At 42.6% G+C, this 23,451-nt stretch overlaps 1 protein-coding gene across 4 annotated transcripts in view; it reads left to right on the top strand.

Moving 5' to 3' along the window:
- Positions 1–21,819, top strand: part of SYK (spleen associated tyrosine kinase) — a 556,773-nt gene extending 534,954 nt beyond the window's left edge. For all 4 annotated transcript variants that reach the window (XM_069625644.1, XM_069625645.1, XM_069625646.1 and 1 more), the window contains 3 exons: positions 14,511–14,651; positions 16,606–16,718; positions 21,106–21,819. In XM_069625644.1, the coding sequence (XP_069481745.1) occupies positions 14,511–14,651; positions 16,606–16,718; positions 21,106–21,178 (327 nt within the window). In that variant the 3' untranslated portion in view covers positions 21,179–21,819. The remainder of the gene's footprint in view (positions 1–14,510; positions 14,652–16,605; positions 16,719–21,105) is intronic.
- The last annotated feature ends 1,632 nt before the right edge of the window (positions 21,820–23,451 follow it).

The raw sequence follows: 23,451 nt of genomic DNA, 5'->3' as shown, positions 1-23,451 counted from the left end.
TCATTTGCAGCATGGTCTGCCTGAGGTAAGTTATGACTATGAGCCTGGCGCCAGGACTGATTTCTACTATGAACCTGGCGCCTAAGGTGCCAGGACTGAACCCAGATAGCCCCTAGCTGGGGCTGCTGAGGTTTTACTAAATGTCTAGATAGCTGCTCCCGGGGCTGATGGGCTTGGTCCGGATGCCTGGGGGTAGGCATCATGACAGCACACCCCCCCAAGGCGCCTCCTAAAGTTGTTCTTCCCCTGGGCCCTGGTTTGTCTGGGAAGTTCCGATGGAATCTTTTCAACAACCGAGGTGCATGGACGTGGTCACTAGGTTTCCATGACCTTTTTTGTGATCCGTAGCCCTTCCAATCGATTAAATAAAAAAGTTTTGATTTAACCGTCTTGGAGTCCTGGATATTTTTTAACCTCGAATTCAGGTTCTCCATCTATCAAGATGGGGTTGGGTGGTTTGGTTAATCTTGTTCCTGGTTGAACTGGTTTTGAAAGTGAAACATGAAAGACAGGATGAATGCTTATATTAGAGGGTAATTCCAATTTGACGGCTACCGGGTTGATAATGGCCTTAATAGTGTAAGGTCCCAAATATCTAGGGTTAAAAGTCTGAGTTCCCTTCAAAGGTATGTGTTTTGTAGCCAGCCAAATTTGATCCCCAATCTGTTATTGTGGAGTTTCACTTCTATGTTGATCAGCATTTTTCTTATATTTCTCTTTTGCTTGTTTCAAATGTTCTGTTGCCTCTTTAAAGGCTTGTGTAATAGTAGAATGCAAATGACTAACTGCAGGCCTTTCTAAATGCTGAGGCGAATCTAGTTCTGAGGTTCGAGGGTGATGTCCATATATGGTATAAAAGGGGCTTTGTCCGGTTCCTGAATGTACAGAGTTATTGTATGCATACTCCATAATCCATAAAATATCTTTCCAATTACTTTCGGTCTGGTGTAGCATGCAACGTAGGTACTGTTCAAGGGTCTGGTTGGTCCTCTCCGTCTGACCATCGGTCTGGGGATGGTGACTAGTTGATAACCTCATGTCGATTTGCGCCAGTTGAAAACATTTCTTCCAAAAATGTGAAATGAATTGACTACCTCGGTCAGAGACCAATACGGAAGGAAATCCGTGTATTCGAACAATGTTTTAGAGGAACTCCTTGGCCAGAATTGAAGCAGAAGGCAATCCCTTTAGAGGAATAAAGTGGGCCATCTTGGAAAAAAGATCCACAATAACTAGAATGGTGCTAAATCCATTACATGGAGGTAGATCTGTAATAAAGTCTAACAATAAGGTGTGCCATGGTGTAGGTGGAATATCCAAAGGTTGTAAGAGGCCAGCTGGTTTTTTCTTCTGACTTTTGTTTTGGGCACAAATGCCACAAGACATTACAAATGACTTTATGTCTTTTCGCCAGGTGGGCCACCAGAATTGTCTCTTAATTTTAGCTTCAGTTATTGCGATACCTGGGTGTCCTTCCATCAGGGTGTCATGATAATTGGATATGACTAGTTCTTGTAGTTACTTGTGTGGTAGAAATAGTCTCCCTTGATAATAAGGTAGGTCATTGATGACTGAGTAGTCCGAGCCTTTCTTCACCCAGTCCTGCAGGGCTGTTGGATCGAAGAGTTGTTGGATCTTTACTTAAATATCCTCTAGTGTCTGTAGAGTGGTTATGCCAAGAATTCTTTGTTCTGAAATTATAGGCACCGGTTTCGGGTTCGCATATGCTTCTCCCATCCCTATTTGGGATAAGGCATCTGCCTTGCCATTTTTACAACCTGGTCGACAAATGATCACGAAATCGAACTCGACAAAGAACAATGCCGATCGAATGTTGACGCGACGATTGGGCCTTGGCTGTTTTTAAATCCTGCAAGTTCCGGTGATCGGTGATTACCGTAATGGTATGCCTGGCACAGAGAAGATAATGCCGCCAAGCTTTGAAGGCGGATTTGATGGCTAATAATTCTTTATCGGTAACCGCATAGTTTAACTCGGGTCCCGAGAACTTTCTGGACCAAAATGCTACTGGGTGAAGTTGACCGGTTTCAGGATCCTTCTGGGACAGGACAGCTCCCATGTCTAAACTGGATGCATCAGTTTCAACTATGTATGGAAGTTCGGGGCGTGGATGCTTTAAGACAGGTGCAGACGTGAATTTTGCTTTCAGCTCTTGGAAGGCCTTTTCAGCTTCTTCGGTCCACAAGAAGTGTTTGTTTTTTCGCAAAAGTGCTGTGATAGGCTGTACAACATGTGAGAAATCCGGAATGAATCTGCGGTAGAAATTAGCAAATCCGAGCATGCTTTGTACACCTTTAACTGAACTGGGTGATGGCCACTTGAGGATTGCATCCACCTTTCGAGAGTCCATTCGGACTCCTTTTGGTGTCAGGATAAATCCAAGGAATTCAACTTCTGTAGCATGAAAAACGCATTTTTCCAATTTTGCATACAACTTGTGCTGGCGTAGTTTCTCAAGGACTGCACGAACGTACTTCACATGGTCTGATTCTGAAGAGGAGTACACTAGAATATCGTCTATTTATACAACAACACAGATGTCAATGAGTTCACGAAGGACATCGTTCATAAAATACTGGAAGGCTGCTGGTGCATTGCACAACCCGAAGGGCATCACCTGGTATTCGAATAACCCGTACTTAGTGCAAAAAGCAGTCTTCCATTTGTCGCCTTTCTTTACATGTACCAGATGATATGCCCCTCGGAGATCTAATTTAGTGTAGATGCAAGCGTCCTTTACTTGGTCTAGTAATTCGGGGATCAGAGACAATGGGTATCGGTTCTTAACCGTGATCTGATTTAATGCACGGTAGTCTATGCACGTTCTGAGGTCACCTTCCTTTTTAGGCACAAAGAACAAAGCTGAAGATGCAGGGGACTTGGATGGACGAATGAAGCCATTAGCAAGGTATTGTTCCAAGTATTGTCGTAGGTGAAGGTTTTCGGGTTACGTAAGGGAGTAGATCCTACTACATTGAGGTTGTGCACTGGGTATGAGATCGATTTGACAATCGTATGATCTGTGAGGTGGTAGGGTGTTTGCCTGTTCCTTTTGGAAAACATCCTGGAATTCTTGATATTCCTGAGGTAACTGCACGACTGGAGTAGTGACTGTGGCCAGGCCTTGGTTCAAGGGTTTTTTCGGGTAACAAGTATGTGCACAATCCGGGAAGGTTATTCTCTTCTCTCGCCAATCAATACAAGGATTATGTGTTCCAACCAAGGTATCCCCAGTATTATTTGGAACTGCGGGCCTTTGATTAAATCAAACACAATATTTTCTCGATGCCCATCCTGACCCAATAGTGTCATCTCTGCGGTGGAATGAGTTACAGGCCCAGAGGCAATTTCAGTTCCATCGACTGCAGTGATGACATCCGAAGTGGTCTTTTTGCAGAGTGATAGATTCATCCTAGAAGCCAACGCGTGGTCCACATAGTTTCCTATGGCCCGCTATCAATGTATGCCCTCACTGCGTGCATATGTGATGGCTGCCTTGGATCTATAGGGACCATTGGTATGATGAAGTGCGAGGTCTGAGTATCCTTCTTCAAGCTCAGCAAGCGGACCTCTACGGTTGTCGGGCGTGGTCATTTCCCGAATCAGGCTCTGTTTGATTTTTATCAGCAACTTCGACTACTCTTTTAGATGTTTTTATAGGGCAATCCTGTAGAAAATGCCCTGAGGCCCCACAGTACAGACATAATTGCATCTACCGTCTTCTTTCTCTTTACTTTTGAGTTAAGGGTCCCTCGACCCCCCCCGATCTGCATCGGTTCTGATACATCTGTTTTTTTTAGGGTAACATTGGTTTTATCCAATTCCCGATTCTCGAACTTAGCTCGATCAGCCTTTCTATTCTGAAGTCGGTGGTCTAACTGGACCACTAAGTCTATATATTCTGCACAATCCTGAGGTGGGTTCACAACTTGGGCCAAAACGTCTTTGAGTTCACTCCAAAGTCCACGATGAAATAATGTAATTCGTTTTACCTCTGGCCATCCGGTTTTCACCACTAACCTATTGAAAGTGGCGATATAGGTTAGTAGATCCTGGTTACCTTGTCATAATGATAAAAGTTCGTTATCCAGGGCCTGTCCCTGTGAATGTCTGGCAAATAGTCTTTCCATGCTCAATTGAAAACCTTGAAAATCCCGAAGAAGAGGGTCATCCTGGTTAACTAATGGAATTGACCAATCCGCTGCGCTGCCACTAAGAATTGATAGTACAAAGGCTACTTTGGTTTGGTTGTTCGGAAAAGCTCCAGGTCTGCATAAAAAGTGCAAGCGGCATTGGTTCATAAACACGGCAAACTTTTTTGGGTCCCCAGCAAAACGTTCGGGTGGAGCAAAAGGAATGCTCCCTGGTAGAACCACTTGCACGGTCGGACCCGGACAACTGCGGTCTCCACCCACGTGATGCGTAGTGCAGCGATGACTGACTGGATCTGCCCTCCTAATCTTGTCTGCTTAACTCGTAGAAATATTCTCCTGCAAGTGGAGAGATGGATTTAGCCACTTGTGGATTCAAGTGATGGCACCCCCACAGTCCTCCCCAACTAATCACCTCTGAAATGCCCTCACAGCAATCTCACCTTATATTCTTGAAAGATGAGCTCTCCATCCTGCGTGGATTTGCAGGGGCGCGTCGATTCCAGTTACTTCACTGGTTTGAAGGCTCAGGAGAGTTCCGGAGAGTATTGACTCTGAGGTTCCTGGTGAGGACCAGTAAGTATTAAGTTCATAGAGTTCAATATGTTCGATGTTCACTCTTGTTCCCCCCTTCCTTTCTTGTCTTGCAGCTGGCTCGTGAAAAGATGCTCTTGTGGCAGCTAGTGGCGCTCAGGTAAGAGTCTGTATTACCCGGCGCTGTCCGGTAAATGTTGCACGTGGAAAAACGTGTTGTTTTGTCTCTCTTTACAGATGCGGCACGTGAAAATATGGAGAGTCACAAAAGGATGCCTCCGGTGGTGAATCAGGTAAGTCTATGGTGGTCAGAATTATATTTGTTGGTTCGTTCGCCTCACCTTGTGGTTTTCTTTTGTCTCCTAGGTGCCGAAGTTCGGCGAAGAAATGATGGAGGCAGCGCCGACCCAAAGGATGCTGTGAAGACTGGTGCAGCTGGAGGTGCGGCGCGTGCAGAAATGATGTTCTTTACAGGTCCGGAGACGAGATGGATCCAGAATCAGGTGTGGAATAGAAATAAGTTTGATTTCTAACCTTGTCCCTTTCTTTCCTCTTTGTTTTAGGAGCTCTGGATTCGAAGCGGGCGTGGCAGAAGACTAGATGCAGGCTGCAGGCACGGTGAGCGTTACGCTGCTGGAAGCAGAATAACGCGAAGCGTGAGTTGCTGGTCGGGCGTGGTTTAAAAAGCCTCAAAATTAGTCCCAGGTAAGAAGTCCCTAGAACCACACCCAAGTAAAAATAGTCCCTGTAGAAAAATAGTCCCTTTCAGGCTTCATGTTGGATTGGAGTCATTTGCAGCATGGTCTGCCTGAGGTAAGTAATGACTATGAGCCTGGGGCCTTAGGCACCAGGACTGATTTCTACTATGAGCCTTGCGCCTAAGGTACCAGGTCTGAACCCAGATAGCCCCTAGCCTGGGCTGCTGAGGTTTTACTAAATGTCTAGATGCCTGCTCCCGGGGCTGATGGGCTTGGTCCGGATGCCTGGGGGTAGGCATCATGACACTAGTGTAGCTGTTCCAGCTCCATCCTTAATAAGGCACAGGCTTCACCGGTGTACCAGTGCTGTCTTGTCACCACAATGCTTCAGAGGGTTTTAAAGAACACCCTCTCTGCGTCCACAAGTCTTTTTCATCTTGGGGCGCTTGCCCTTGTAGCTCTGCTAGTTGAGTCCTAGACAAATTATTATAACATTCAGACACACTCATCATCACCACCGTGCTTTCATTCACATTAGGAGTGTCAAATGACATGCAATTCGCTTCGCTTCCTCGTCTACTTTTTGATTTCCACGTGAGATAAAGTCTGCCCTTTTAGTGTGCACTGCGCACTTAATGACTACTGGGAGTGGTCGTGCATTAATAAGCCTGTCCCATAAGGCTGCAGCATGTTGCACTGGAGTGCCGTCCGCTTGGAGGTAGCCCCTCCTTTTCTAAAATGCTAGCCCTGCCTGTACTGTCGACATCACATAGACAGAGTCACTGTACACTTTTACTTCCTAGTCTGCATGATTCTCAAGCACGATAATCAGCACCACTAATTCTGCAGCCGGTGCCGAAACAGTGAGATGGTAGTCATGCACTTATCAGCACTTCAAATTCTCCATTGGCCGTGTGCTTCACCACAGCGGCACATGTATATCTCTGACCATCATTCTGATCGATTCTTGAAGAATCGTCAATAAAGAGAATCTCCCCAGCTGCCAATGCATTTTCCTTCACCTTCAGGAGTTCATCATAGAATTCCATATAGTTTGAGCAATCATGTGCAGTTTTCGTCCTCTGCAAGTGGTTCTGCTACAAACATGGCAGGAAACACTATTCTGTATCGGACTATTTTAATGGCTAGATTCGATATGATTACCTCATAGGCAGAAGCCCTTTGAGAAGTCAACATGTCCTTCAGATTCTCCAAAATGGCAATTAATGCATGTTCAACAAATAACATCATGTAACATCCCATCACTATGCTAGCAGCATTCTCAACAGTGAACGTGGCGGCTGCCAAAGATTGTTTGCAAGGAAAATGACCCCTCATTTCTGGATCTAGAATTCCACTGTAATATGCAAGGGGCTTGTACCCCAATGTGGTTCTCTGCGTGAGTACAGCTGTCATAAGAGTGCAATTTGTATGCAAAAATAATAAGAATTCCTCAGCATAATTGGGAATCCCTAAAACTGGCACGGTGCTAATTGCCTTTTTCAACTCGTCGAAGCCTTCTTCCATTTCCTCAGTTCAAAAAATCTTTTCCTGATTTACCTGTGCTTCCTTCAGAGCTTGCCTTATGTACGAACTGTTAGCAAAGACCCATACTCTCACATAGTTACATAGTCCCAAAAATCTCTGCATGTGCTTTATCGTGAGTGGCTTTGCTGTTTTCAAAATAGCCTGCGCCCTCTCAGGAGTACCTTTCTTTCCTTCACACGAAATTAACTGGCCAGGTTACAGCACTTCCTCTTGACAATGCTGCAATTTCTCTTTGTCTACTTTATATCCTTTGTCTGCAAGGATAATCATTAGCTGGATTGAATCGTCTTTGCACTGTTCCTCTAAGGTGCTACAGATTAATATGTCATCCACGTACTGCAACACAACACTTTCTAAATTAATATTACTTAAGTCCATGTGTAGGACCCTATTGAAAATTGATGAAGACTCACAGTACCCCTGGGGTAAATGAGTGCTCTTCAGGCGAGTTTGTCTGAACGTAAATGACATCAGATCTTGCGAGGCTTTATGCAATGGAATTGAGAAAAACGCATTTGTCAAGTCAATCACAGTGAAATGTCGTGCCTCAACAGGTATATTGCATAAGATTGTCTCTGGATTATGAACTAGAGGGAACTCAGCTTCTACAATCTGGTTAATTGTTCTCATATCTTGAATTAGACACCATGACCCTCCTTTCCCTTTTTTAATCGGATAAATTGAGGTATTGCACAGTGACTCTTATGTCACTAAGAAGCCGTTTCCAACATAGCAGATATTGGGCCTCATTCCAAGTTGGGCGGTAAGGGATACTAGGCACCGGGAAGGAGACTGGTCCCGGTAATCCCTTATCACCCTACTACAAGGTCCCTTAGCGGGTCCCTCTTTTAATGCTGGAACATCTTACTTCCTTATCTATTGAAAAGCACCCTTCAGGGCCACATGCATCACCTTCCTCTTCCCCACGGAAGGTTGCTATGTCCTCGTCTAACATATAGTGTCCCCAACTCATGTGACTTTTCTCCTCTTCAACTCTATTCAGAGTCAATCTATCTAAAGACAGCTCCTTTGGCTCAAAACTACATGAGGCTTCCTCATTGTCGTACAGCTGTCTACTCTCAAGTCAGTCATTATTACCCTTCCCTAGCAGCTCTTTCTTAGTCCTCATATCATGATATACTTTATCGATAGCATCCCAAATGCTTCCTGAGTCAAACTCATCCCCCAAATTTGCTAAAGACGGACCTGCTATTGGCTCATATGCTAGGAAGAACTCTTCTATATCTTCCCATGAAACTACTGGATTAGAATCCATTACCTCCTTTTCCATACAATCAATATTGCATGCTCTCTGCTGTCTCTTTCGTTCTAACTGATCATCAAATTCTCTTTGCTTTCTTGCTTCCTCTCTTGCCCTTTCTTCTTCTTTTCTCTTCATATCCATTGTTTCATTTGCCCTTCGTATTTCCTCATCTCTACGTCTTTGCATTCTTTTATCCCTTAATTTATGTTCTTCTTCCTCCATTCTTTTCCTTTCTATTTTCTCTGCTCCTCAGCTCTTTCCTGCTTTCTCAGTTGCTCCTCTTGATACAACTGTTCCCGTCTCTGTCTACCCTTTTTTTTGTCCTATCATTTTTCAATCTTTCCTCTCTTTCTTTATCCTTTTTATCTTGCTCATCTCGATCTTCCCTTTGCCTTACATCCTCAATGCTCTTACCATCAAGTTTGTGCAAAATCTGACCATCCATCCATTTGTACTGTATAAGCGCTAACTCATCAGTTTTCTCTTTTTTTACCTTTCCATCTCTTTATTTCTCGTCCTATATCTAAGGATGTACTTGGTTGATCACGTCTCTCTTTATCGCGTCTCTCCTTGTCCCTTAGGGCCTTAGAGATTCCATCTCTCTCAGTATTTTTCTCTGGGCCCTCGTTGCTGCCTTGCACAGGCGACTCATATCCTGGCTTACCATACCCCGCTGTTTCATTGAGCTTTTTAACAGGTACAGCCCGTCATCCTTTTTACTATTGCCATCTGCTTCAGGTGCGGCGGGTGAAGCAGAATGCTCCTCACCCCCCCTTTGCATACATTAAGTATCCAATCTAGAGGGGGCGGGTCCTCCCTATCCTCCTGGTACATCTTCCAGAGCTCTAAGTTCGCTAGTCATTTTTCAAACATTTTCCCCATATATGCAGCATGCAAATATGACATCATATGCTGCAGAACTGCCTTTTATAGTGATCTCCCTTGCGGCCATGGCATAAACATTTTGTCAGTGGTACCCTTAAACTACTCTGCACTGTACTGCCTACGCTTGGGTGCATGCTTGGGTAGCTGCTTAAAGAGGTGTACAGGAGGAATTATATCCTCCATTTTGACTTGTCACTCTTGACTGTCAATACTCACCTTTACACTTTGCAAAATTCAAAGGTATGTTTCAGAAAAATGATACAATATGAGCGTGCACCAATCATCGCAGGCTACAAACTCTCTATATCACGTTTTTTACTTCAATGTATGTTTTCACTAATCACTAGTTCAATACCAACAAATAAATAATGAATTCACAATTCTCGTGTTTTCTTTTTCGTGTCTATCAATTTCTCTATTGTTTTTTAGCCATATATAATTTACATAAAATGAACAGACAAACAGACATACTCTACCGGCCACATATATCTCAGTCTTCTCTCCAAGACTGTCCTACCCTCGAAAAATATCCCAATGGGATTTGAACTGACCTATTCAAACTGTCTTTAAACAAGTTTGTCTCATACGTCACCCATAAATAGGGCTCTAGGTGCGATTCCTTCTGTTCCGTTCTTTAAAATGTAGGTAACCTAGGGTGTACTCCTTATCCTGGCCTCTCCTCACAATACCTCTTAATTGCTTGGCCTCTCCTCAAGTCAATTTTACTCAATATTCAACACTCATCAATCTCAAGTTACTCATTTCCCCCTTATCACTTTCTTCACCCACTGCCCATTCACACTTTTGCAACCTCACTCAGTTTTAACCACCATTCGACCTCACTCAGTTTTACCCACCATTCGATTTTTTTAATTCCGACTCTCTGGATCGCCTCAGTAGCCTCTTCAACTTTCCATCCATTCAGTTTACTGTAGACGCCGGGAGGGGTTTCTGCCTGAAAACAAGCGCTTGCAAGACTTTTCATTAACTTTAAAAGAAACACTATCTGCAGGGAGCTTCACGTCCTTTCAGCCAAATGGCAGAGGGTGTGTGATATTTCTGGGACCCCAAAGCTTACTTATCTCGATGGATATCTAACCATCCTATCTCTGCTACTACATGAACTGGGGTCTTCCAGCCCTTTAAGATGAGGTAGCAATACCCCTGAGATGGATGGGGATGCAGAAGTTACTCAAACATCAATAATCAAAACGACTCAGGTAGTTGGCAAAAGGATAACTGTTTTAATATCAATTATCTAAAACAGGGAGTACAACAACATCAACTGACGTCTCAGCGCAAGAACGCTCAATGCATCTTGAAAAAAGCATTCTTTTATGACAAAAAATCATCATAGGTGATGTCAACCTATGTATTACTAACATCATCCTACGTGGCAAACTACAAAAACCTTATGGGAAGTGTGATAGGGACTTACAAAATACCTAAGTATACGATCCATACTTGTCTAAGGCAGTGAAGAAATATGATAGGTTTCTTAACATCAGGTGGGGCACCTAAGCCCTCCCCTAAAACAGGTCACTATGAATGTCACTAAATTCACAACATCTCATTGGCTACAATAACTATAGGGCCCTTAATCATGCGGCCTTCTACCATTGGCTGGCACTCTAACGTCTAGCAGCACGCAGACTGGGCTTCCAGGAGCTGGTGAGCTAGTCTTTGACCATAGCTTCCTACCAATTAGCATAATCATCCATCATCACCTCAGTGGACTGCTGTGAATTAGGACTTTGAACTTGTCCTTGTCCCTGGGAGTGTTCTTTGCTCTGGAGAATTCAGGCATGCTCTGCCCTCATGTGTAGGTGTGACCATCATGTTCGTCCAACTTCATCCCTCCAGGTGACTGAAGACCACAAAATCAAGCCTCTTGTGTATTAAAAATACAATTTTCTACTAGACCTCTGACGTCTTCCTGGTTTTGTTCATGCCTCCCGAACAGGAGCTTCGTTCTTTCACATGATTTGTATCCAATGTCTGCTCACTCCAGACTGAGAAGACCTTGCTTCTTGGCTCATTCAGTCTCACCTTTCTGAGATTCACTTTGTAATTCACTTGCTTTTTAACTGTGACACACTGTAAAATAGGTCTTCCTTCTTTAGCCCAGCTCTGCTATAACACATAGTGGAAACATCCATTCTTTATTTGCTTCTGTATATATAAGTATATGTTGGTGATTGCCGCAATCTATACTTAGCTAGCCTCAAGAATACTTTGCTTGCATTTCTTTGCATCTGTACACATGTAAAACAGCTTGACATCTTCATCATTTCTGTAGCATTAGTTTCTTCATCTTGATCCCAAGATGCCACTTGTCTTCGATACTTTCTTGATGCCTTATAGAATATTCGCATTCTCTAGTCTCTGCATCTCGTCTATGTACGTCAGCTCGACTCTGTATGACGTCATCATTCATCTTCATTCATTGGTCCTGCTTCTTCCGGAATTTCATTCAACGGGCCATTTCTTGTATGCAGGTATGGTTTTCTCAATGGGAACCTTCCCTCCAGGATTCTCCTTGGTATCAGTATTTTCACTGGTACCGCACTTGTCTCACTCTCTGGTTCCCAACGTATAGACAGGATGGGCGAGGTGATTGAGGTGGGGGTATTTAGCTCCTCTTCTACATTTATATAGCTCATACCTATTGTCTTATTTTCTAGCACAGCAACAGTCCTAACTACTTTCACAAACATTTTTTTTTACTCTATGACTGACTAAAAGTGAATATCAGTACTAGTTAGGCGACTGCAGCAAGGATACAAAAATATTTCATACACCTAACTATTGATACAGGGTGGCGCACAGGCAACATATTCACTTTACCCTCCTAGCTCTATATATATAACCCACTTGCCTACACAACTTTTTGATTTTGTAAGCAAGAATGAAAGAAATTCCCTGTCACATACCAGGTAGTTCTATCTGGAACTTGTTTAGGTAAGCAATTTCCAGCTAGGTCTTACAGCTATCGCTATTTCCCATCTTGCCTTGAATCATATTAATGTGTGGTGTTTAATACCAAAACATTATTTCATTTGGATGAATGTCTATCACCTTGGCCCTATGAGAAAAACAAGTGAAGGGCATGGTAACCCTATCTCTTCCAGCCAAACTCAGGTAAGTAATATGCCTATTGTATCACCTTGGGCCACCATCTTTCGACCTCATTAGGCTCATAAATATAACACTGTTAAAAATACACTGCCCATTTCCCAAATTGGTTGAAAGGAGAACAGCTGATATTATTCTTGTTCATCCATGAAGTAGCTCACTCTTTTTTAAAGCAAAATAATACAGGCAGTCCACAAAATTGCTGGGGGCGTAGTATGATGTTGCCCCCCCGGACCCGCTACCATGATGACTGTATCTTACTTCACTCCCTGTCGAACTCTCTGCTCATCTCTTTACAGCCTATCAGTCCCTAGTCCCACCTCGTTTCTCCACTTGACCCACTCCACTGGATTGCTCTCCTCTGGTCTTCAAAGCAATCTCTTCAAAATGTGGCTAAAACTCCACCTACTAGTAATAGAAGTAGCCTCCCCAATCCCTTCCAATTTCCTATCCAAACTAAGTGCCCAACCAACCTCTCTGGCATTCTGCCAAAGATCAGTCTGTAATTTGTGAAGGTGTAAATAGTGACCTCAGGATGCCCGAAGTACAAGTTACTGACATGGGGCCTCATTATGACTTTGGAGGCAGCCATGCCCTTAATAAGGGCATGGCTGCCTCCAAAATCGTGTCCGGGTTCCCTGAATGGGGAAATACAGGGCCATTCCGAGTATAGAGAAGCCCGGTATTTCCTCCTTCAGGGAACCCGGGCCCGGTCCTTCCCCATTCCCATTTGAGCCCTCATAGGGCTCAATGGGAATGGGGAGGGAGCTAACAACGGGTCAATAACGAACGGGCCCGTTGTTAGCTCTCTGGTCCCCTCGCGGGACCCGCTATGGACGTCTGGAAAAACCAGACGTCCAGAGCGGGTCCCAGGAGGGGACCTCCTAATTGTGCGGAATGGGTTTAACGGCGCCGGCACCATTAGCTGTGCCGTTAAACCCATTCCGCACAACTTATAATGAGGCCCATGGTTTTAAATTATGACTTCATCACCCAGTCTATGTAACTTCATAAGGAATGCTCCTATGTAAAGGCACCTTATTCTAAGACTTTCTCTGATATCTTTCACTCCATACTTGGTAAGTCATTTATGTTCAAAATGAACCCTGACTTCTTAAATACACACTCATTTAGTAAACATTGAAAAGCACCACTAAATTGAATTTAAAGGTGCTGTGCCAGGATTGATCAGGTTATAGCACCTCTTTCCTAAAGTATAAAATCCTTACCTGCTGCATTTCTGTCTCCATTACATTTTGGTCGGTGGTCTGTTTTTAGTGTTGATTACGTGGCTGTAATGAAAACTGAAAATGAACTAGAAGTGCAATGGACATATCACACGTAAGATTTGTATGTATTTATTAGCCCCCCCTTGAGTATTTTCTTTCCTTCCCCGTCCTCCTTCCGCTTTTGCTCTCTCTCACCTTTTTCCCCCACTGTCCTTTAATGGTTCTTTTTTTAACTCCCCTTTGAAACTTTATCTCCCCTGCTCAGCCAGGTGTTTCGTCCTTTTCTTTTCTTTTTTTTTCTTTTCCTCCACATTGCATCCAGTCCCATGGTGGGCTGGATGGACTAGTCTATACACATAGACATACACTAAATCAAATAAAACACACACTACATAAAATTGACTACTTTATTCACAATCCTGGTGTCTGTGCCATTATTCCTAGGTTTTGCTTAGGGGACAAGTATGCAGCCCTATCTAGCTGGGCCCATTTTGGGACATGTGCGCAGGGGTAACCCTTGTACCTCAGGTTTGGAGTAATGCAAAGCCATTAGGTTATAATACATTTTCCTTTATTTATTATTATTTGATGATCGAAAGTCCCATCCCAGGCAAATCCTGAAGGGAAATATATGGCTCTGGGGACTGTGATCTGATCATTACATCATGGAATGTATATTGATGATGCATTGAGGTTCTTGATAAGCATGGTTGTGGTTCAATAAATTTGCACCACAGGGCATTTTGTGAATATTTGGTTGTGTTTATGCTCTCGGAAGAAGCAATATATTGTACATTGGTTTTTATGTTTGGTAGAAGTGCTGTAGCATTATGGCTCAAACGTGAAATAGTTCACATTTGAATGGTACTCAATGAAGAATGATGTCATTGATGAAACAATTTCACTGTCCTCCATACATATTTTCTTTAATGGTTCTTGGAGCACAATGTATTATCATACTAATATATATATCCACTGCATAATTCCTCTGTTTTACCTGTGTGCCCAAAGTTTGCATTAACAATCTTGCTTTTAAATCCTGCAGGCGAAGACCCATGGAAAATGGCCAGTCAAGTGGTTTGCTCCTGAATGCATTTGTTACTTCAAGTTTTCCAGCAAGAGTGATGTTTGGAGTTTTGGAGTACTGATGTGGGAAACGTATACCTATGGGCAGAAACCATACAAAGTATGTTCCATATTATGTGACTTGTAAAGAACAGAGACATTTGATTGTTCAAGTATTAACAGATATATTGGGGGGAGTTAAATATATTCAGGCACAAGCAACACTGACTTATTTATCACTCTTAATTCCTTTCTTAATTTTCGACTCCTGCTCGATCTGTCAATGTCTACCTTTTCTCACCTGCACCTCTCTTTACTTATCTTCCCAGTTATCTCCGCCTCTCAGGTCTCTTAACCCCACCCCACACGTCTAGATTTCTTTCCTTCCACTCGCTATCCCGCTGTTTCTGGCTGATTCACGTTACCTCAGCCTTCTCCTATGTACATCCATTCTCTCACAACCTGCCACTTCCATCATTGTCACTGTCCTACTGCTCTCTCCCTATTGGATATGGATGATGACACTTCTGAAATCCACCCAACTATTCGTCTATCTTAGGGCTGATTTCACATGTTCCAAATCCCCCACTGTGCCTCTTTCCACTTCTATGCTCACTTCCTTAGTCGATTACATATATTTTGATGATCTTTGCAATCCCTGTAAAGCCACTTTATATAAATACTAGTGGAAAAGCCTATATACACCGGCTAATGTGCGTAAAGGAAGACATGTAAATATATTATGTGGTGTATTGTAATATAATTTATGTTAATGAAAAAAGAATGGTAATGGGTCTTGCTCCTTTTACAGGGAGTAGTAGTAACCTAAAACAGAATCTCACAGAATTATTTGAAAGTATGTACGGCCAATTGTTGTATCTGTTCCTCATTATCTTGGATTACACTTACAGGTTTTGGAGTCAAATGTATGATGTTGAGGTATGTCAGAGTAATAAAATACACATGCAGCATGATTCAAAGTAGACATGAGATCATAAAATAAAGTAAATTGATGTCAAATAAAGTTTAAAACGTACATGAAGAATATTATTGATATGATAATACATACCAATAAATATTGCAATGAATACTTACATAATACATAAGTACATTGAAAATTAAAATAATGTTTTTTGATAGAGAAATAGTGCATCATCAAATTAATTTCTGTTTACATGTTTTTTTTTAATTTATATATGATATGTATATTTGTTTATCTGCTCTGTTGATTTAGATATCACATCTGCTTGCAATTAAAAGTGTGCACTTCTCACTAGATTGAGCAAGAGCAGAACAAACGTAAAACTGTGTTCCTCTTAAGAGTCAATCTTAAATCAGTTATTTACACAAGCGAGTCAAAGCCACAGCTTGAAGAGCGGTAGACTCGTAGTAAAATGCAAGCTCTTGGATGCAGATGTCTTGCCTCTTGACATTGTCAAGAGCACGCGACTGCTCGTGTGCGTGCCGCTTTAGAGATCAAAGGGAGACAAAAGGCATGGAACAGTACTTGTGCATGTGGTCTTCAGTGTCCTGGCCGAGCCACACAATGATGAGCTTTTATTCCCTTGCTCAAATTAATAGCATTGTAGTAATATTGATAAACATCAAACAAGAGAGCTCTGGCTCATGTTGATTAAAATCAGGATCACATGTAATGGCTAAACACATGACTTTTCCATTCCCTCCATTTTAGCTTTCACTGTCCTTTGATGTAATTTATTTTCCTGACTTGCCTCTCATGCCATCTTTGTTAGCGGTTCCCTCGCTGCCCTAGTGAGATGAATGTATGCTGCATGCATGTGCATTTAACCAACTGTTTACAGGCTCAAATCTCACAGTAATCTCACAGGACCAGCAAGCATTTCACCATTCCGAGGTCAATAAATTGAGCACATTAAATTATGTACCAGTAACAACGGTTATTTTGCTATCAATTGTTGATTATGCGAACAAGTTTCTCTTGTCTCTGCTTTGCTATTTTGCCAGTTCCTCTCCCACATTTGAAACCTTTATTAATCTTATTTTCTGTTTACACTTCTATCACATTATCTGATTTTGAAATTCCTATTCCTTAGGGAATGAAGGGAAGCGATATTCTCGTGATGCTTGAAAAGGGAGACCGACTGGAATGTCCTGCCAAGTGTCCGACAGAGATATATGACTTAATGAAGCTGTGCTGGACATACAGGTGAGTGGCCATCCAACTCTATGACCTGTCATTGATAAACTTCCTTGCCATTCAGGAGGCTAAAAGATATGTGTTCTCTTTATCACTACCACTATTTATTTCTAGAAGTCAACAGCAAACGAAATAAGTGTGCTTTTCGAGATCATGGGCACATTCTGTACAGCTGTATCCCATTTTCAGTGGCCATTCAACATTATGAATTTCTCTTTATTGAATATATTGAGTGTCTTTGGTCGGAACTAATGAAGCTGTGTGTGTTACCTAGCTTGTTACAGACAAGTGTGCGAGTTGAACCTTTGCTTAAGTACGGTTTGCATTGAAGAGATGTGTGTATATTGTTTTCTGAAAAATCCATGTGCATTTGGAGCTACTATGTTGGACAGGTCTGTTATGCAAGAATGCCTGGTTTTGAGTCTGAGGACCTCATTCTGACTATTAAGATGCAAGGAAAATATGGACAAAGACACTTGTTTTGTTTGTTTTTATTTCGCTTATTCTAATGCCGTGCAGCATGAAGTGTGGCTGTGCAGATGTAGCAATGTGGCAACACATGTGGTGTACCGACACCCATGTGGAAACACTTCATATCATAACAAACGGAAAATGTGGTGATTTCCTTGGAGTTAGATGGTTTTGAAGGATAATGCTTGGTTTACCCGGCCAAGCAAAAAACGGACACAGTCCCTCGGATCCAGGGACACGATATCAGCAGTCATTGTTGCAATGATCGCCACTGTGCATGCCGTGAATGGCCTCATACACAGATTTGCATCTAGTCTACACTGTGTGTACAGAAGCATCTGACTGGCCTGGGATCTCCGGCTATATTATACTTTGATATTGACTTTAATACTGTGCTCTATAACCATGTGCAAGGATTTGTGTGCTGTTGCAGATCTGAAAGAGAGAGGAGTTATTTAATGGGGACAAAGGGACATCTCAAGATAGCTTTGCCATTGTGTTGATGCATGTATTTTAGAAATATCCGGGTAATGTGTGTGAGTCTGTTTCTAGGTGATTTTTGTCAAGAGCAGTTGAGCTCTCTGTGTTTAGCAGAGACTTGTGTATGGATAGCACAATGGAGCACTGGTGGGGGAAAATGATCTATACGTTTGTTCGAGAGTTGTATTCTTCTGGTGTTTGATGTCTTTAGGAAGGGGTGGGTATTAAGTTACCTTGTGTGGGGGCTTAGTTGGTATGCGTGTTAGCTATTGAAACATGTTAGAGTTTGAGAATGTTAGTGTGGGAATCTTTCAAATGAGATCTTGATGGGTATTTGGAGCAAAGACCCATAGTCAACATAGCAAAATCGCTGTACTGGTGCTCCTTGGGTAAGGTAATTGTGAGCAGTTCTGTGGCCTCCTGATATGGGCTGGTGATCATGTCAGTGACTGCTCCTAAATCACATTGGAGAAAGATGGAAGAAAACATATGGAAGCAGGAGCAGTGAGTACAAAGCCAACAGTGGAGAGAACTCACTCCAAGGGGAAATGCACATAAGGGCAATCAAGAGCAGGATTGTAATGGAGCACATCGGAACAAAATCAAAGCATGGCAACATTCCAGTTGGAGACAGAGATGCCAAATAACAGTAGTGTAGAAAAATTACAGAAGCAAAATCAGAGTGGGTCAAAATTACAGTGTGACACCTAGATGCATAATTGCAGAGGGGAACCCGAGAGCAAAAGGACATTGCAGCAAAATCAACGAAAATGTGCTTTATTAGACAGGAAAGATCTTGCAGCCGTTCTAATGTGACCAATATGTGCGCTCGTGCTCTCGTGTTTGTGTGTGTGTGTGTATGTGACAGAGAGACAGAGAGAAGAGAGAAGAAAGAGAGAGAGAGAGAGAGAGAGAGAGAGAGAGAGAGAGAGAAAGAGCAGAGTGAGAGATCCCTCTCTCCCTCTACGTGGCCCCTTTCCTTTGTGCATTGTTTCTAAGCTTGACCAAAGGTAAGAATTGAGCAGGTTGAATATCAGTGTATCACAACAGACAGAGCTGCCTAACTTTTTCCCTTGCATAGTCGCATTTGTTATAGGTCAGCTAAAGCAGGTAGAAACCCAATGTGACAGAAAAGTTGAATTCCCAATTGATGCCTCTTGGGCCTAAAGCGGTGCATCATTATCTAATTTCCTTTTAAGATGTTTGTTTCTTGGAAAGCTTACCAAGTGTGCTTGTGTTTTCCTGTCACAACACATCGCTGCATAATAGATTAAGAGTTCATATTTGAACTGAGAACCTATTTAGTGTCTACCAGGAACATCCGCATTTTAGGTGGTTCGAGGTACGCACAAACTTTTGAAGATTTTCTTGAGATTCGGACGTAAACGTTCAAGGTCATCTAGGGGAAGGAAAATCAGGGCTCTTTGTGGGTGGCAAGCTCCTGTCACCCTTCACAGGCCTCTATAACATGCCTCACTGCCATAAATGGCTAGGGCATGCCACAGTAGTGTAGTGGGGCATGCAATTTTTTTTCTTTTCTGTTTCCAGTGCAGATTCTCTGAAATTAAAGAAAAAGTGTAATCCATAGTTGGGTGCATGAGACGGGAACGGGGAGAAGTAGCTGCCGTAGGGGCTGTCATAGGGGCATAGGGCTTTTTTGAGGGCATGCATGTGGGCAACTTCTTCTCTGAATTAGCCGGATTGTGGCGCTGCTCTGGATCTGCAGACAAGTTTTTGTCTAATATAGCTTTCACACCCTGGTGGGGTAAGAGGGGACATGGGCTTTAATGGCCTGCCAGCCCACCGTTAAAATGGAAAAGGGAGCAGGACCACTTTCGGATGACGGCTGCCATAAGAAACATCTTCCAAAATGGCTTCCTTCATCCAATAAGGGAAGTAGTCCCTTTTCTGTTATAATGGCAGCGGTGTAGGCAGTTATTAGGTCATTGTGCCCGGGAAAGACAGATTTACATTGGTCTATCTGTCTGTCCCAAGTGCCTGGGGACATAGGCTTTTACAGCCCACCAGCCTGAGCTTTGGTAGGCCTGAGCTAGGCTTGGGCCTCAGCTCGGGCCGTTAAAGCCCATGTCCGCCCACCACCGGTGCATGAAAGCTATGTGCACCCCAGGATTTACTAGGGTGCGGATAGTTTTCTTTTTTTCTGACCGATGGGTGATCAGCTAGCACGAGCCCCTCCCATGTTGGAGGAAAAAAATGCCCCCCACAATTAAAATGGAAACAGGACTAGATCCCTTTTTGGATGCTGTGGCCATAAGAAACATGTTCCAAAATGGCCACAGTCATCCTAAAAGGGACAATGGCGTCGGTGTGGATGGTGATTAGAGCATCGCACCGTGGAAAGGCAGATTTTCATTGGTCAATCTGTCTTTCCTGGGTATGAATTTGTATTATTCTCCCGTTAATGTGTGTGTGCTACATCCTGGACAGAATCCCTTGGTTTTAGAGTTGCTGTCACAAGCAAGCATAATTAGAAGCTGTGTGTGCCTTCCCTGGGATGCGGGTCACAATGACTGACTGATTCTGATGATTCCAAGAGCTCTGTGTGGGTCAGTCCAAATGCTTTGCAGAATAACTCTGATGTGCAATGCAATCTCCACCAGCTGTTTTCTCAAGGCAAAATGGGCTGCTTGAGTAATGGTTGCCAATGAGGAGACTGAGGGACTGATTTACACAAAAAAAAATCAATTGGACTTTCCCATGTGAACACATTTTTGTAAATCAGACCCCAAGTGTTTATCTGCTCAGAGGCTTGTCCACTCTGGATTGGAGTCCAATGCTCAACTACTTACATGTCAGAAACTAAAAAATGACACATCAAACACCAAGTCCAACTTTCTCTCTAAAATCTCTACATAATTTGTTACAATCTGATGTGAAGTATATAAAGTGTCAGTGTATCATGAAATCACACATTGCAATATGCCACAAGTACTTGAGCGTACATTTCTGGTATTTTTGTAATACATTATCAATTTCTTGCTTATTAATTGAATGTGGTTGTTATTATTTAACTGCCCAATCACTTATTGGAGTAAGCATTGCAGGTGGCCTACTAGTCTACAAACATTCTGAAACTTGGTTGCGCTGAAGAGGTCATACTGTAGCTTCACTTTGATAGTGGCTGATCCGAGCCTGCCCTTTTCCTGAGACCGGGAGCCGGACTTCTAAAACACCCACCCATACCTCTGACTGATTGAAAGTATGGACAACTATTTCTATAAGCATGCAATGGCATGTTTTTCCTATTGTATTGTCCATGTGTTCCTTTCAAAAACCATTGCAGTGGCCAATAATTCATGAAAGAAGCTGTGATGTTCTCCCTCCAATGTCTGCACAGTGATACTATGTGGGTTTGTATATGCTTGTGTAATTGGTTTCTTTGCTTTTGGCATACTGTATTAACAATCCTTTCTTCCCGTTGCAGAGTTGACGATAGACCAGGATTCGCCAGTCTGGAGCTGAAACTACGTAACTATTACTATGATATTTCACAGTAATTACGGTTGTCGCTCCAGAGCCGGCTCATTATCGCATAGTGATGGGAAACGACTGTCAGTCACAGATTTGATCAACATCTTGCAGTAGCGGTATCCCCAATTCTGAAGTGGCGTTCAACTTTGCTCTATCTCGCTAATTTATCAGGAAAATACATCTCCTAATGCAGCAGGTCTAGAAAATAAAACCAGTGAGAAGCTAACACCAAATCAAGTTACTTTTGTGGAATTGTATTGCTTACAGAAACAAAAAGGGGACTTGTAGGTTTCTTACAGCATCTTTGATGGAGCAACTCTGAGATACTGCTGTCAAGTGATTCGCTTTGGAAAGCAATCTTTTGTATCATGGGAAAGTGTGCACAGAATGTAAGCCTTATCAATGCATGGATTCTAAGTGCAAACCCGGAAATCATAGAATATCGCGACGGTGGAGATTATGAAGGTTGCACAGCTCTTGTTCCCAACATTTGCATGTGTTCAGGAGACAAAATAAAGTTTGAACATACACAGTAAAATAAAATTGGCCCTACCGAAGAGCAAAAACTAAGGAATGCGAATAAGCTACACAATTGTACATTTCCAATACATTTCTCTAGGTAACATAATAAAGAAATAGACATGCTTCCAAGGAGCCTACAACTACATCCCATGTGTGTTTGGCATGTTAGAGCCAAATGGAACATGGTATCCTTTTGTTATGCTGTCATGAGAGCAGTGACCCAGCCTGCTGTGATTAATATCAAGGGGTGGCCACGCCAGGATTGGAACGCAGGTGTCATTGCGTCACAGTTTACCAATCAGCCCGTATGTCACTTGTGTTCATTAGGGAGTAATTGTGTGATATAAAAATGAAGGTGCAATGGCATTCATAACTACATGGGTAAAGTGTGATGAACAGCTGTTCAGCTGGCTTGTTCTTTTACCTGGCTCTCCTCTTTATGGGGCCAACAAAAATGCATTCCTACACATGTAAAATGCAATGAACAACTGCGAAAGCCAAGAGGTTTGGCTTTGCCAATGTGTGCTTTATGGACTATTTACTGCCTCTCTCAACCCCATAACACCTGGCCTGGCAATTGTGCAAGCGGAGATGTTTGATGTCACTTTTTTGGATTTCTTACAATTTCCCTTCTTAGCTTTCTAAAAAGGGAAGTAATAATGAGAGCAGAGTTGTATGCATGCTGACGGTCATTTATACAAAGAGCTCAAAGCTGGTAAAATATGGATTCTGAGCATGCGTACTGATAGTGTGCTTCCATATAAGCGTGAGCACCACACTCTGGTGGCACACGTGTACTGCACTCAGTATAAAAGTACACCTCTGCATACTTTGGGACCGATTCGTGGAATTTTGTGCACGGTTCAAAGTGGCTTTTCACTGCTGAAAAGTGACGTTGCACTGCGACACAAACCCTGACTCATGGAACTGTGCAAAGTATATTTTTGCAGTGCAAAGTCACTTTGGACGGTGCAAACAATTCCATGAATCGGGCCCTTTACATCTACAGGCTTTGCTACCCTGGTAGTCCATTGCAAAGGGGTGTAAGAGAGGGATGGTGAACTTTGACAATCTACACGCTCAATAAAAGTGTATAGTGGTGTATGTCCTGTTGGTGCCAGTGGCTGCAATCACTCTTTGGTTACTCTCACATCCCTAAACTCCTACCTGTGCTTCCCTACTGCCCTGAATTATGTGCATTCCTTGGCATCCAATGTCACCAACTTTGACCCCACACTTACATGATCTCACAAATAGCCGGCCGGAGAAGGACCAGCCATGTGTAGAAATACTGAAATTGCTCATCGGTCATTTAATTGGAAGTAAAATAACTGGCCTGTCATTTTTGCAATAAAACAAATGCAGGGGTGGAAAACCCCCAGGAGGAAAGTGTACAGAAATGGCAAATTGTAAGGTAATAAGAAAATTCAAAACATCTTTAATCAATAAATATTAAAAAAACAATCGATGGCTAGTCGCATAAAACTCTCACAAATAAACACAATCACAGAGACTCAAAGAATTAGAAATTTGGAACAGGTTGTTATCTACAGAACATGAGTAGGTTAGCACCGTCTGTAATTTAATGTCAGATCACATAGGGTTTTTATTACTCATTGTAATACCGAATGTTTTTACATGTGTCCATTGCTATTAGCAATGGCCGTGTAAAAACCTTTGTCACAAAATTTTTGGAATTTTCTGTTAAATTGCAATTTGCCATTTCTTTTGGTCTTTTGTACACCTTCCTCCTGGTGGTTTTCCACCCCTGCAGATA

Source organism: Ambystoma mexicanum, chromosome 6p (assembly GCF_040938575.1).
Source record: "Ambystoma mexicanum isolate Mex_15411 chromosome 6p, UKY_AmexF1_1, whole genome shotgun sequence".
NCBI classification, from domain to species: domain Eukaryota; kingdom Metazoa; phylum Chordata; class Amphibia; order Caudata; family Ambystomatidae; genus Ambystoma; species Ambystoma mexicanum.
The sequence above is the reverse complement of the archived record's forward strand: the minus strand, read 5'-3'. Positions and strand labels throughout refer to the sequence as shown.